General features: G+C 40.4%; 1 protein-coding gene across 16 annotated transcripts in view; it reads left to right on the forward strand.

The window, feature by feature from the left end:
* LOC133446996 (protocadherin gamma-C5-like) overlaps positions 1-13,312 on the forward strand; it is a 320,234-nt gene that overhangs the window by 153,900 nt on the left and 153,022 nt on the right. The window contains exon 1 of one of the 16 annotated variants that reach the window (XM_061725327.1): positions 1,887-4,466. The exons of 14 other annotated variants lie outside the window; for them this stretch is intronic. In XM_061725327.1, coding sequence (XP_061581311.1) covers positions 2,034-4,466 — 2,433 coding nt within the window. In that variant the 5' untranslated portion in view covers positions 1,887-2,033. Of the gene's footprint in view, positions 1-1,886; positions 4,467-5,308; positions 7,917-13,312 lie in introns of those variants that run through there. One more of the 16 variants, XM_061725328.1, reaches the window with a different exon arrangement.

Genomic DNA, 13,312 nt, shown 5'->3' on the forward strand with positions numbered 1-13,312 from the left:
AGGAAGGAAATATTGCAGGATCCTCTTTATCTGAATATGTTTCTGTGAATGCAGAGAGTGGAGTCGTGCACGCTGTTCGTTCCTTTGATTATGAACAAATCAAACAGCTAGTTTTTGTTGTCAAAGCTCAGGATGGAGGTTCTCCTCCACTCAGCAGCAACGTGACTGTGAAAATACTGATCCAGGATCAGAACGATAACCCTCCTCAGGTTCTGTATCCAGTCCTGACTGGTGGCTCTGTGGTGGCTGAAATTGTGCCTCGTTCAGCAGATGTGGGCTATCTGGTCACTAAAGTGGTGGCTGTTGATGTGGACTCTGGACAGAATGCCTGGCTCTCCTATAAAATCCAGAAAACCACAGACAGGGCGCTGTTTGAAGTGGGCTTACAGAATGGAGAAATCAGAACTATCCGCCAAGTCACTGATAAAGATGCTGTGAAACAAAGACTGACTGTTATTGTGGAGGACAACGGACATCCCTCTCGTTCAGCTACAGTCATCGTGAACGTTGTGGTGGCGGACAGTTTCCCTGAAGTTCTGTCGGAGTTTACTGACTTTTCACAAGATAAGGAATACAACGAAAACCTAACTTTTTACTTAGTCCTGGCTCTGGCTGTAGTCTCCTTCCTCTTCATCACGTGTTTAGTGGTTATTATATCCGTGAAAATCTACAGATGGAGACAGTCTCGAATCCTGTATCACTCCAGCCTCCCGGTGATTCCATATTATCCACCACGTTACTCGGACACTTTGGGGACAGGGACTCTCCCACACGTGTACAATTACGAGGTCTGCAGGACGACTGACTCCAGAAAGAGTGACTGTAAGTTCGGCGGAGCTGGTAGTCAGAACGTGTTGATAATGGACCCCACTTGTACTGGAACGATGCAGCGAATTCAGACTGAGAAGAGCATCCTGGATGAACCCGACTCTCCTGTAGAGGTGAGCAGAATCTAGTAACGTCCTCACATTTTCAACATTCCTATTTTCCTTCCACTTTAATCTGGTAGTGTGTGATATACTCAAATTCTATGGACAACATCTCACTCTCCATCTCTTGAAAACAACCTATATTCATGTTTCTATCTTTGAGGAAACATGATTTGTTTTTGACGTTTGCCTCGTGGTTTTGCTGAATTTTTTTATGTTTCCCCAAACTATGTATTTTTGCTTTCAGGTGTGTGTGTGTGTGTGTGTGTGTGTGTGTGTGTGTGTGTGTGTGTGTGTGTGTGTGTGTGTGTGTGTGTGTGTGTGTGTGTGTGTGTGTGTGTGTGTGTGTGTGTGTGTGTGTGTGTGTGTGTGTGTGTGTGTGTGTGTGTGTGTGTGTGTGTGTTTGTTCTCTGTGCACATGCACTGTTAAAATGGGCAGATAACAATTTAAATCCTGCCAATACTATTAACTCTTTTTGAAGTACATTTGTTTTTATAACCTGCCATTTGTATTTCCAATGCAGCCCCGGATTATATTTATTTGGATAACAATATCTTGAAAGTTAATTTTTCCTCTGCGTCATTTATTCTCAATTACTTTAACAATTATATCAATTCGCCTGGAAAACATGTTTTTCTTTTTATATTAATTAATTATATCATTAAACTTCGTAGACCTTATTATTTTGGTGTTTTTTTAATTATTATTAATTATTGTTTTCCTAAAACATTTCAGTTGCTTTCGTGTGTTTTATGGTTATTTTTTTATATAGAAAACTATCGAATATTTCCCACAACACTAACTTGTTCATACTGATTTTGGACTCTAAGGGACGCTGTTGGTTAATCCAAAATATACAAGATATTACCTCACAGTTGCCTCCCTCATAACCGGGGCCAATGACTGAATTGGAGGCAGCGTTTCTGACGGGTGGATATTCGAAGAAAGCAGACACATTTGTACATTTAAACTCAGAGATGTGGACTTAATTGGAAAGGCAAGATCATTGAGGTTCAGAGTTTTACAATAGGCTTTTTTCGAAAGGATTTAGATTGCCCAACAATCCAACATCTTTGTCTCTTTTTTCTTTTTGATGCTTCACCATGACAAGTGGGAGACGACCTGGTTGCGTAAAATGGCGTTATGGCTGCAGATGGAACTGGCTGAGTCTGATTTACCTCTTCTGTATCTGTTATTTGGTCTCCGGACATATCAGATATTCGATCCCAGAAGAAATGAAGGCAGGTTCCTTCATTGGTAATGTTGCACAGGACCTTGGTTTGGATCTGAAACGGCTCCGCTCTGGTCGAGCTCGCATCGTGACCGGAGAAAACATCCAGTACATCGAGCTCAAAGCAGACAAAGGGATTTTAGTCATGAAGGAAAGAATCGACCGGGAGCAGCTTTGTGGAGACACGATGCCTTGCAGCTTCAGCTTTGAAATGATTTTGGAAAACCCCATGGAGCTCCATCAAGTTACTGTTGAAATAATGGATATAAATGATCATTCACCCACCTTCAAAAAAAATAATATCCTTCTCGAAATCAGTGAGTCAGCTACAATTGGTGCTCGTTTGCCATTAACAAGTGCAGAAGATGCGGATGTGGGTATGAACGGGCTGAAAGATTATTTCTTGACAGAGAATGATAATTTTGTGCTTAAGCATCATTCAAATGCAGATGGAAAGAAGTACGCGGAAATTGTGCTTCAGAAGCCCTTAGACAGAGAAATTAACCCTAAACTATCTTTAAAGCTGATAGCTGTGGACGGTGGAACTCCTCAGCGATCCGGTACAATAAATATAGATATCACTGTTCTTGATAATAATGATAATGCACCTGTGTTTAATCAATCAGTATACAAAGCTACAATTATGGAAAATTCTCCCAGAGATACCTACGTTACCACCGTAAATGCAAGTGATGCAGATGATGGTTTAAACAGCATTGTGACATATTATTTTTCAGATTTCAATGGTGCACTTGGTGAGTTGTTTACAGTTGATGAAAAAAGTGGCATCATTTTGATGACAGGTTCTATCGATTATGAAAAGGACAAAAGATTCGAACTTCAAATACATGCCAAAGATCAAGGAGCTTTAACGGATTCAAGCAGGGTGGTTGTTGAGGTTAGTGACGTAAATGACAACGCCCCTATCATAAGCGTAATGTCTTTCACCAGTTCTGTGTCGGAGGACTCTCCTCCTGGCACAACTATAGGAATTATTAATGTAAAAGACCTCGATTCTGGTCAGAATGGACAGGTTACTTGTAGTATCGAAGAAAAGTCACCATTTAAAATACAATCTAGTCTAAGGAACTATTATACTTTGATAACCGATTCAGTTCTAGACCGCGAGAGTGTTTCTGAATACAACATCACTGTTGTTGCGAAAGACGCGGGAATTCCTTCCCTCTCAGCTAAGAAGACTTTTAATTTAAAGATTTCTGATGTCAACGACAATGCTCCTGTTTTTCCACAAAGTGTTTACAATGCGTTTGTCTTGGAGAATAATTCCCCAGGAGTTTCTGTCACCATGCTGAGAGCTAAAGATCCTGATGAAAAACAAAACGCGCGCATAACGTATATTTTGGAGGAAGGAAATATTGCAGGATCCTCTTTATCTGAATATGTTTCTGTGAATGCAGAGAGTGGAGTCGTGCACGCTGTTCGTTCGTTTGATTATGAACAAATCAAACAGCTAGTTTTTGTTGTCAAAGCTCAGGATGGAGGTTCTCCTCCACTCAGCAGTAATGTGACTGTGAAAATACTGATCCAGGATCAGAACGATAACCCTCCTCAGGTTCTGTATCCAGTTCTGACTGGTGGCTCTGTGGTGGCTGAAATGGTGCCTCGTTCAGCAGATGTGGGCTATCTGGTCACTAAAGTGGTGGCTGTTGATGTGGACTCTGGACAGAATGCCTGGCTCTCCTATAAACTCCAGAAAACCACAGACAGGGCGCTGTTTGAAGTGGGCTTACAGAATGGAGAAATCAGAACTATCCGCCAAGTCACTGATAAAGATGCTGTGAAACAAAGACTGACTGTTATCGTGGAGGACAACGGACATCCCTCTCGTTCAGCTACAGTCATCGTGAACGTTGTGGTGGCGGACAGTTTCCCCGAAGTTCTGTCGGAGTTTACCGACTTTTCACAAGATAAGGAGTACAACGACAACCTGACGTTTTACTTAGTGCTGGCTCTGGCTGTAGTCTCCTTCCTCTTCATCACGTGTTTAGTGGTTATTATATCAGTGAAAATCTACAGATGGAGACAGTCTCGAATCCTGTATCACTCCAGCCTCCCTGTGATTCCATATTATCCACCACGTTATTCGGACACTTTGGGGACAGGGACTCTCCCACACGTGTACAATTACGAGGTGTGCAGGACGACTGACTCCAGACAGAGTGACTGTAAGTTCGGCGGAGCTGGTAGTCAGAACGTGTTGATAATGGACCCCAGTTGTACTGGAACGATGCAGCGAATTCAGACTGAGAAGAGCATCCTGGATGAACCAGACTCTCCTGTAGAGGTGAGCAGAATCTAGTCACGTCCTCACATTTTCCAACATTCCTATTTTCCTTCCACTTTAAAATGGTAGTTTGTGATATAGTGTACTCAAATTCTATGGACGACATCTCGCCCTCCATCTCTTGAAACAACTTATTCATGTTCCTATCTTTAAGGAAATATGATTTGTTTTTGACGTTTGCCTGGTGGTTTTACTGAATGCGTCCCCATACTCTACATGTATTTTTGCTCTAAAGTGTGTGTGTGTGTGTGTGTGTGTGTGTGTGTGTGTGTGTGTGTGTGTGTGTGTGTGTGTGTGTGTGTGTGTGTGTGTGTGTGTGTGTGTGTGCGCGCACATGTATTGTGAAAATGGGCATATAACAATATAAAACCTTGCAAATACCATGAACTCATTTTGAAGTACATTTGTTTTTTTTAGCCTATCATTTATATTTCAAAGGCAATTCTGCACCATATTTAATTGGATAACAATTTCATCAAAGTTAATTTTTCCTCTGCGTAGTTTAACCTCAATTAGTTCAATGATTATATAAATTCCCCAAAGAAATGTTTTTCTATTTATACAAATGAATGATATCATTAAACTTAATAGATGATAAACTTTTAGTGTTTTTTTTCATGATTATTATTTATTGTTTTCCTAAAGCATTTCAGTTGATTTCGTGTGATTTATGGTTATTTTTTCATGTAGAAAACTATCGAATATTTCCCACAACTGTAACTTGTTCATACTTATTTTGGACTCTAAGAGACGCTGTTGGTTAATCCAAAATATACAAGATATTACCTCACAGTTGCCTCCCTCATAACCGGGGCCAATGACTGAATTCGAGGCAGCGGTTCTGAAGGGTGGATATTCGAAGAAAGCAGACACGTATATTTAAACTCAGAGATGTGGACTTAATTGGAAAGGAAAGATCATTGAAGTTCAGAGTTTTACAATAGGCTTTTTTCGAAAGGGTTTATATTCCCCAACAATCCAACATCTTTGTCTCTTTTTTCTTTTTGATGCTTCACCATGACAAGTGGGAGACGACCTGGTTGCGTAAAATGGCGTTATGGCTGCAGATGGAACTGGCTGAGTCTGATTTACCTTTTCTCTATCTGTTATTCGGTGTCCGGGCATATCAGATATTCGATCCCAGAAGAAATGAAGGCAGGTTCCTTCATTGGTAATGTTGCACAGGACCTTGGTTTGGATCTGAAACGGCTCCGCTCTGGTCGAGCTCGCATCGTGACCGGAGAAAACATCCAGTACATCGAGCTCAAAGCAGACAAAGGGATTTTAGTCATGAAGGAAAGAATCGACCGGGAGCAGCTTTGTGGAGACACGATGCCTTGCAGCTTCAGCTTTGAAATGATTTTGGAAAACCCCATGGAACTCCACCAAGTTACAGTTGAAATAATGGATATAAATGATCACTCACCCACCTTCAAAAAAAATAATATCCTTTTCGAAATCAGTGAGTCAGCTACAATTGGTGCTCGTTTTCCATTAACAAGTGCAGAAGATGCGGATGTGGGTATGAACAGGCTGAAAGATTATTTCTTAACAGAGAATGATAATTTTATGCTTAAGCAACGTTCAAATGCAGATGGAAAGAAATACGCAGAAATGGTGCTCCAGAAGCCCTTAGACCGTGAAATGAACCCTAAACTGTCTTTAAAGCTGATAGCTGTGGACGGTGGAACTCCTCAGAGATCTGGTACAGTAAATATAGATATCATTGTTCTTGATAGTAATGATAATCCACCTGTGTTTAATCAATCAGTATACAAAGCTACAATTATGGAAAATTCTCCCAGAGATACCTACGTTACCACCGTAAATGCTAGTGATGCAGATGAGGGTTTAAACAGCATTGTAACATATTATTTTTCAGATTTCAATGGTGTTCTTAATGGTTTATTTACAGTTGATGAAAAAAGTGGCATCATTTTGATGACAGGTTCTATCGATTATGAAAAGGACAAAAGATTCGAACTTCAAATAAATGCCAAAGATCAAGGAGCTTTAACGGATTCAAGCATGGTGGTTGTTGAGGTTAGTGACGTAAATGACAACGCCCCTATCATAAGCGTAATGTCTTTCACCAGTTCTTTGTCGGAGGACTCTCCTCCTGGCACCACTATAGGAATTATTAATGTAAAAGACCTCGATTCTGGTCAGAATGGACAGGTTACTTGTAGTATCGAAGAAAAGTCACCATTTAAAATAAAATCTAGTCTAAGGAACTATTATACTTTGATAACTGATTCTGTTCTAGACCGCGAGAGTGTTTCTGAATACAACATCACTGTTGTTGCGAAAGACGCGGGAATTCCTTCCCTCTCAGCTAAGAAGACTTTTAATTTAAAGATTTCTGATGTCAACGACAATGCTCCTGTTTTTCCACAAAGTGTTTACAATGCGTTTGTCTTGGAGAATAATTCCCCAGGAGTTTCTGTCACCATGCTGAGAGCTAAAGATCCCGATGAAAAACAAAACGCGCGCATAACGTATATTTTGGAGGAAGGAAATATTGCAGGATCCTCTTTATCTGAATATGTTTCTGTGAATGCAGAGAGTGGAGTCGTGCACGCTGTTCGTTCGTTTGATTATGAACAAATCAAACAGCTAGTTTTTGTTGTCAAAGCTCAAGATGGAGGTTCTCCTCCACTCAGCAGTAATGTGACTGTGAAAATACTGATCCAGGATCAGAACGATAACCCTCCTCAGGTTCTGTATCCAGTTTTGACTGGTGGCTCTGTGGTGGCTGAAATGGTGCCTCGTTCAGCAGATGTGGGCTATCTGGTCACTAAAGTGGTGGCTGTTGATGTGGACTCTGGACAGAATGCCTGGCTCTCCTATAAACTCCAGAAAACCACAGACAGGGCGCTGTTTGAAGTGGGCTTACAGAATGGAGAAATCAGAACTATCCGCCAAGTCACTGATAAAGATGCTGTGAAACAAAGATTGACTGTTATTGTGGAGGACAACGGACATCCCTCTCGTTCAGCTACAGTCATCGTGAACGTGGCGGTGGCGGACAGTTTCCCTGAAGTTCTTTCGGAGTTTACTGACTTTTCACAAGATAAGGAATACAACGACAACCTGACGTTTTACTTAGTGTTGGCTCTGGCTGTAGTCTCCTTCCTCTTCATCACGTGTTTGGTGGTTATTATATCAGTGAAAATCTACAGATGGAGACAGTCTCGCATCCTGTATCACTCCAGCCTCCCTGTGATTCCATATTATCCACCACGTTACTCGGACACTTTGGGGACAGGGACTCTCCCACACGTGTACAATTACGAGGTGTGCAGGACGACTGACTCCAGGAAGAGTGACTGTAAGTTCGGCGGAGCTGGAAGTCAGAACGTGTTGATAATGGACCCCAATTGTACAGGAACGATGCAGCGGATACAGACTGAGAAGAGCATCCTGGATGAACCAGACTCTCCCGTAGAGGTTAGACTATTTTTGTATCTCATGTTCTTTGGAGGGCTGTTGTCTTTTTGTTCTTTCACTTTTAAAGTCAACCTTTTGAGCGAGATACAATATGAACACAGCCTAAAGCTTGTCTGTGTTTTCAGCACCGGTTTGTGGACAGCTCCTCAAGTTTAAAACCTTGCCCTTATTTTAAAACATAGTCTGACCCAAATGCTTCTTCTCCTATCATTATTAGTATTATTTCTATTACTATTATTATTATTGCTATAATAATAATAATAATAATAATAATAATATAGTTAATAATAATAATCATACTAATAATAATACTTATTATTGTTATTATTATGATTATTATTATTAACTATATTATTATTATTATTATTATTATTATTATTATTATTATTATTATTATTGCTGCACTGTTTTATTTCTGTATATATGTTTTGTTTTTACGTGCAACAACACTTCTGCTCTTGAAGCTTGTGACAAACCTTTGGTGTTCAGGTTTTGGACTCTAAGCGACGCTGTTAAACAAGGCAAAGAATATAGATTTCTCTCTTTGGCTGTCTGCGGATGTTGTCTTTTGGCTCATTGGAAAACCATCCGAAAACGTCGAGGTCTTGGACAGGAATAGTCAAATTTTGTCTCCAATTATATTTATTTTTTCTATGAAAATTCGCAATTCTGCATTAGTGGGTGATACTGAAATCATACGCGGAGCTCCTGATGGACGTTTTCTCGTTTGGATTTTCTCTTGGTGTCATGGCGTTTCAGCAAATCCTTTACAAATGGCATTTGATCTTCGGATATCAGTGGATTACATTTATTTTGTTACTTTGCTCACTGAATATTGTCGCTGGTCAGATTCGCTACTCAGTACCAGAGGAGATGAAGAAAGGCTCCGTTATCGGTAATGTAGCACAGGATCTTGGTTTGGATCTAAAAAGGCTTCGTACTGGTCGAGCACGTATTGTGACGGGAGACACTATCAAATACACCGAGCTGACGGCAGACAAAGGAATTCTTGTAGTTAATGAGAGAATCGACCGGGAAGAGCTTTGTGGAGACGTAACACCATGTAGTTTCAGCCTTGAGTTGATTTTAGAAAATCCTGTGGAGCTACACCCTATAACAATCGAGGTATTAGATGTAAATGATCATCCTCCAGCATTCAAGAAAAAAAAAATTCAGTTTGACATTAGTGAGTCGGCTACCCTTGGTGCTCGATTTGCGCTTGACAGTGCAGAAGATCCGGACGTTGGCGTTAATGGTTTACAAAACTACGTGTTTTCATCAAACGACAATTTCGTTTTAAAGCAGCATGTAAATCCAGATGGGAGTAAATATGCCGAAATGGTGCTACAGAAGCAACTGGACCGAGAGGCGTTACCACGTATATCTTTGAAACTCGTAGCGCTGGATGGGGGTAATCCGCAGAGATCTGGTACTGTTAATATAGAAATACATGTTTTAGATGTAAATGACAATGCTCCCGTTTTTAATCAGTCTGTTTATAAAGCAACTGTAACAGAAAATTCAGTTATTGGCACTCATATTGTTACTGTCAATGCTACAGATGCTGACAGTGGATCAAACGGTTACATCTCATATTCGCTCTCAAATGCGAAGAGCAATGTGGCTGATTTGTTATCAATAGATAACTTAACTGGTGTGCTTTCTGTTTCGGGGAAAATAGATTTCGAAAAAGACAAAAAATATGAGATCAGAGTAGATGCGAAAGATCAGGGAGGATTAACAGATTCCAGTAAAGTGATAATTGAAGTAATGGATGTGAATGACAACGCCCCTACCATAAGTGTGATGTCATTCACCAGTCCTGTGTCAGAGGACTCTCCCCCTGGAACAACTATAGGAATTATTAATGTAAAAGACCTCGATTCGGGTGAAAACGGACAAGTTACTTGTAAGATCAATGAAAACGATTCTTTCAAGATTAAATCCAATTTAAGAAATTATTATGCTTTGGTAACGGATTCTGTTTTAGACCGAGAAATAACGGCTGAATACAACATCACTGTTGTTGCAACAGACGGAGGAAGGCCTCCTCTGTCAGCAAAAATAACTTTTAATCTAAAGATCTCTGATGTTAATGACAATACTCCAGTATTTCCACAAAATGTTTACTTTGCTTATGTCTTGGAAAATAACCCCCCAGGTTTCTCTGTTTTCGCAGTCAGTGCGAAAGATCCGGATGAGAATCAAAACTCCCACATTTCTTATATTCTAGAGGACAGTTATATTTCTGGTTCCCTGATTTCTGAATATGTTTCTGTTAATGCAGAAAGTGGAGTAGTGTACGCAGTGCGCTCATTTGATTATGAACAACTAAAACAGCTAGTATTTGTTGTCAAAGCTCAGGATGGAGGTTCTCCTCCACTCAGCAGCAACGTGACTGTTAAAATACTGATCCAGGATCAGAACGATAACCCTCCTCAGGTTCTGTATCCAGTTTTGACTGGTGGCTCTGTGGTGGCTGAAATGGTGCCTCGTTCAGCAGATGTAGGTTATCTGGTCACTAAAGTGGTGGCTGTTGATGTGGACTCTGGACAGAATGCCTGGCTCTCCTATAAACTCCAGAAAACCACAGACAGGGCGCTGTTTGAAGTGGGCTTACAGAATGGAGAAATCAGAACTATCCGCCAAGTCACTGATAAAGATGCTGTGAAACAAAAACTGACTGTTATTGTGGAGGACAACGGACATCCCTCTCGTTCAGCTACAGTCATGGTGAACGTGGCGGTGGCGGACAGTTTCCCTGAAGTTCTGTCGGAGTTTACTGACTTTACACATGATAAGGAGTACAACGACAATCTGACTTTTTACTTAGTCCTGGCTCTGGCTGTAGTGTCCTTCCTCTTCATCACTTGTTTAGTGGTTATTATATCCGTGAAAATCTACAGATGGAGACAGTCTCGCATCCTGTATCACTCCAGCCTCCCTGTGATTCCTTATTATCCACCACGTTACTCGGACACTTTGGGGACAGGGACTCTCCCACACGTGTACAATTACGAGGTGTGCAGGACGACTGACTCCAGGAAGAGTGATTGTAAGTTCGGCGGAGCTGGTAGTCAGAACGTGTTGATAATGGACCCCAGTACAGGAACGATGCAGCGGATACAGACTGAGAAGAACATCCTGGATGAACCAGACTCTCCTCTAGAGGTTAGTCCCCTTGAACATTTTGTGCAATGTTTTGTCTATATCCAGTGTTCTCAATTTTTTTGTATTTTGGAATTGGGGAGGGTGCATATGGTTTGTTAAGCCGCTCTCGTTGAAAATGGCATTATATATATTTATTTTTACATATTCAAACTATGTTTTAAAAATTGTGACCTTTTTGAAAGTCACTTGAGCACATACATTTTTTTTTTCAATTTAGAGGAACATTAAATTGTTATATCTTACACCTAAATGTTAAATTTAAGTGTTAAGGTTAATATTTACCTAATATCCAAATTCAAAGTAATATAACCAGTAGTAAAAAAAAAAAAATCTTCAAGAAGGTCCGGCTGTGTGTATACTACTACATGACTCAGTCAGGAAAATATTGTATTAATCAATCACATAGCAGGGTTGACCTACTCCATTCACGTTTAGATGTTTCCCTGCTTCAACATTCCTGAGTCCAACCAATGGATATTCAGTATGTCATTAAGGTCTCCACAAGTCTCATAATAACCCTTTCATTATAATCAGGTGTTGTTGAAGAAGAGCGACATCTAAAACATGCAGGGCAGCTCTAGCAACGGAGTTAACCTACCATGCTCTATAGCATTTTTAATTTACACTTAAATGTATTTCTTGGTCACCCTTTTCATTCCCCAATTTTAGTGGCTTTCACAATACCAGTCTTTATGCTCAATTATAATTTAACACTCAAGCATACAGCTGTTCGTTTAATTGAACACGTCTTTCCAATGTTACTGCCCTGCGATGTGAATAGGTCTTTAGACATAGTCAGCGATAAGGTTCCTCTTTTGGATTATGTGTTACAATAGTGTCAAACCTGTGATTTTCAAATTAGACTCTAAGTGCCGCTGTTGGTTTGCATTGTACATTCAAATCTTTTGGAAAGCAGCTACACCTCCTCAACTCGTCTACAGTAAATGTGCCACGGACAACAGGACAGTCGGTCTTTTTTTGTTATAACAGAGGATTATAATTACGTAATCGAAGAAGGATACAGGTTTATAAGTGGACTTTTTTTCTACACATGAACCAAGATGGATTGCTTCAGGAATATCCATTTCATCAGCAGTGGACGCAAATTGAAATGGGAAGTACGGGCCTTATTTCTTGTTTTTCTCCTTGAGTTGACGAATTGCCAGATCCGGTATTCTATTCCAGAAGAAATGAGAAAAGGTTCTTTTGTCGGAAATGTCGCTGAAGACTTAGGTATGGATGCCAAAAGATTGAAGTCTGGTGGTGCGCGGATTGTTAGCGGTGATAGCAGCCAGTATATCAGGCTTGATGTAGACAAAGGGACTTTGGTCGTGGGAGAGAGAATAGACAGAGAGGAGCTATGCGGACAGGCATCGCCCTGCAGCTTGAATTTAGAAATGATTTTGAACAATCCAATGCAGATACATAGCGTTGTAGTGGAAATACTAGACGTTAACGACAATGCACCCGCTTTTCATCAAAAGGAAATGGACGTGGAAATAGTAGAATCAGCGATTCCAGGAACTGAAATATTGCAAGTCAGTGCGACTGATCCTGATGTCGGCATAAACGCTTTGCACAGTTTTACCTTACAACCAACAACACGTTTCAATATTAAGGTTATTTCGAGCCCAAACGGACATAAGTATGCACAGCTGTATCTCTCTGATGCTTTAGATCGAGAAAAAGAGGACAAGCTCCTTCTCACACTAACTGCTGTGGATGGAGGGGAACCACAGAGAACGAGCACGCTAAAAATACATGTAAGTGTCCGAGACACTAACGATAATGCTCCAGTTTTTACGCAATCCGTTTTTAAGGCCTCGATTAAAGAAAATATCCCAAAAGGCACATTAGTGCTCAGCTTGAGCGCAACAGACGCAGACGAAGGGATGAACGGTCGTGTTACATACCACTTTAATCGAATGCCTAGTAACGTTGATAATATTTTCCTTCTCGATGAAAATAGCGGCGATATAACTGTGAATGGTATGGTTAACTATGAAGAAAATAAAATGTATGAAATTGGAGTACAAGCAAAGGATCAAGGTGGGCAAAGTACATCAACAAATGTGATAATTGAGGTAATAGATGTAAATGATAATTCACCTCTAATAACACTAACCTCCTTTTCCCATACCATCACTGAGGACTCCCCTATCGGAACCACTGTAGCTATCATACATGTCAAAGATGTGGATTCAGGAAAAAATGGTAAAGTAGAT

This window comes from Cololabis saira, chromosome 7, assembly GCF_033807715.1.
Source record: "Cololabis saira isolate AMF1-May2022 chromosome 7, fColSai1.1, whole genome shotgun sequence".
Lineage (NCBI taxonomy): Eukaryota > Metazoa > Chordata > Actinopteri > Beloniformes > Belonidae > Cololabis > Cololabis saira.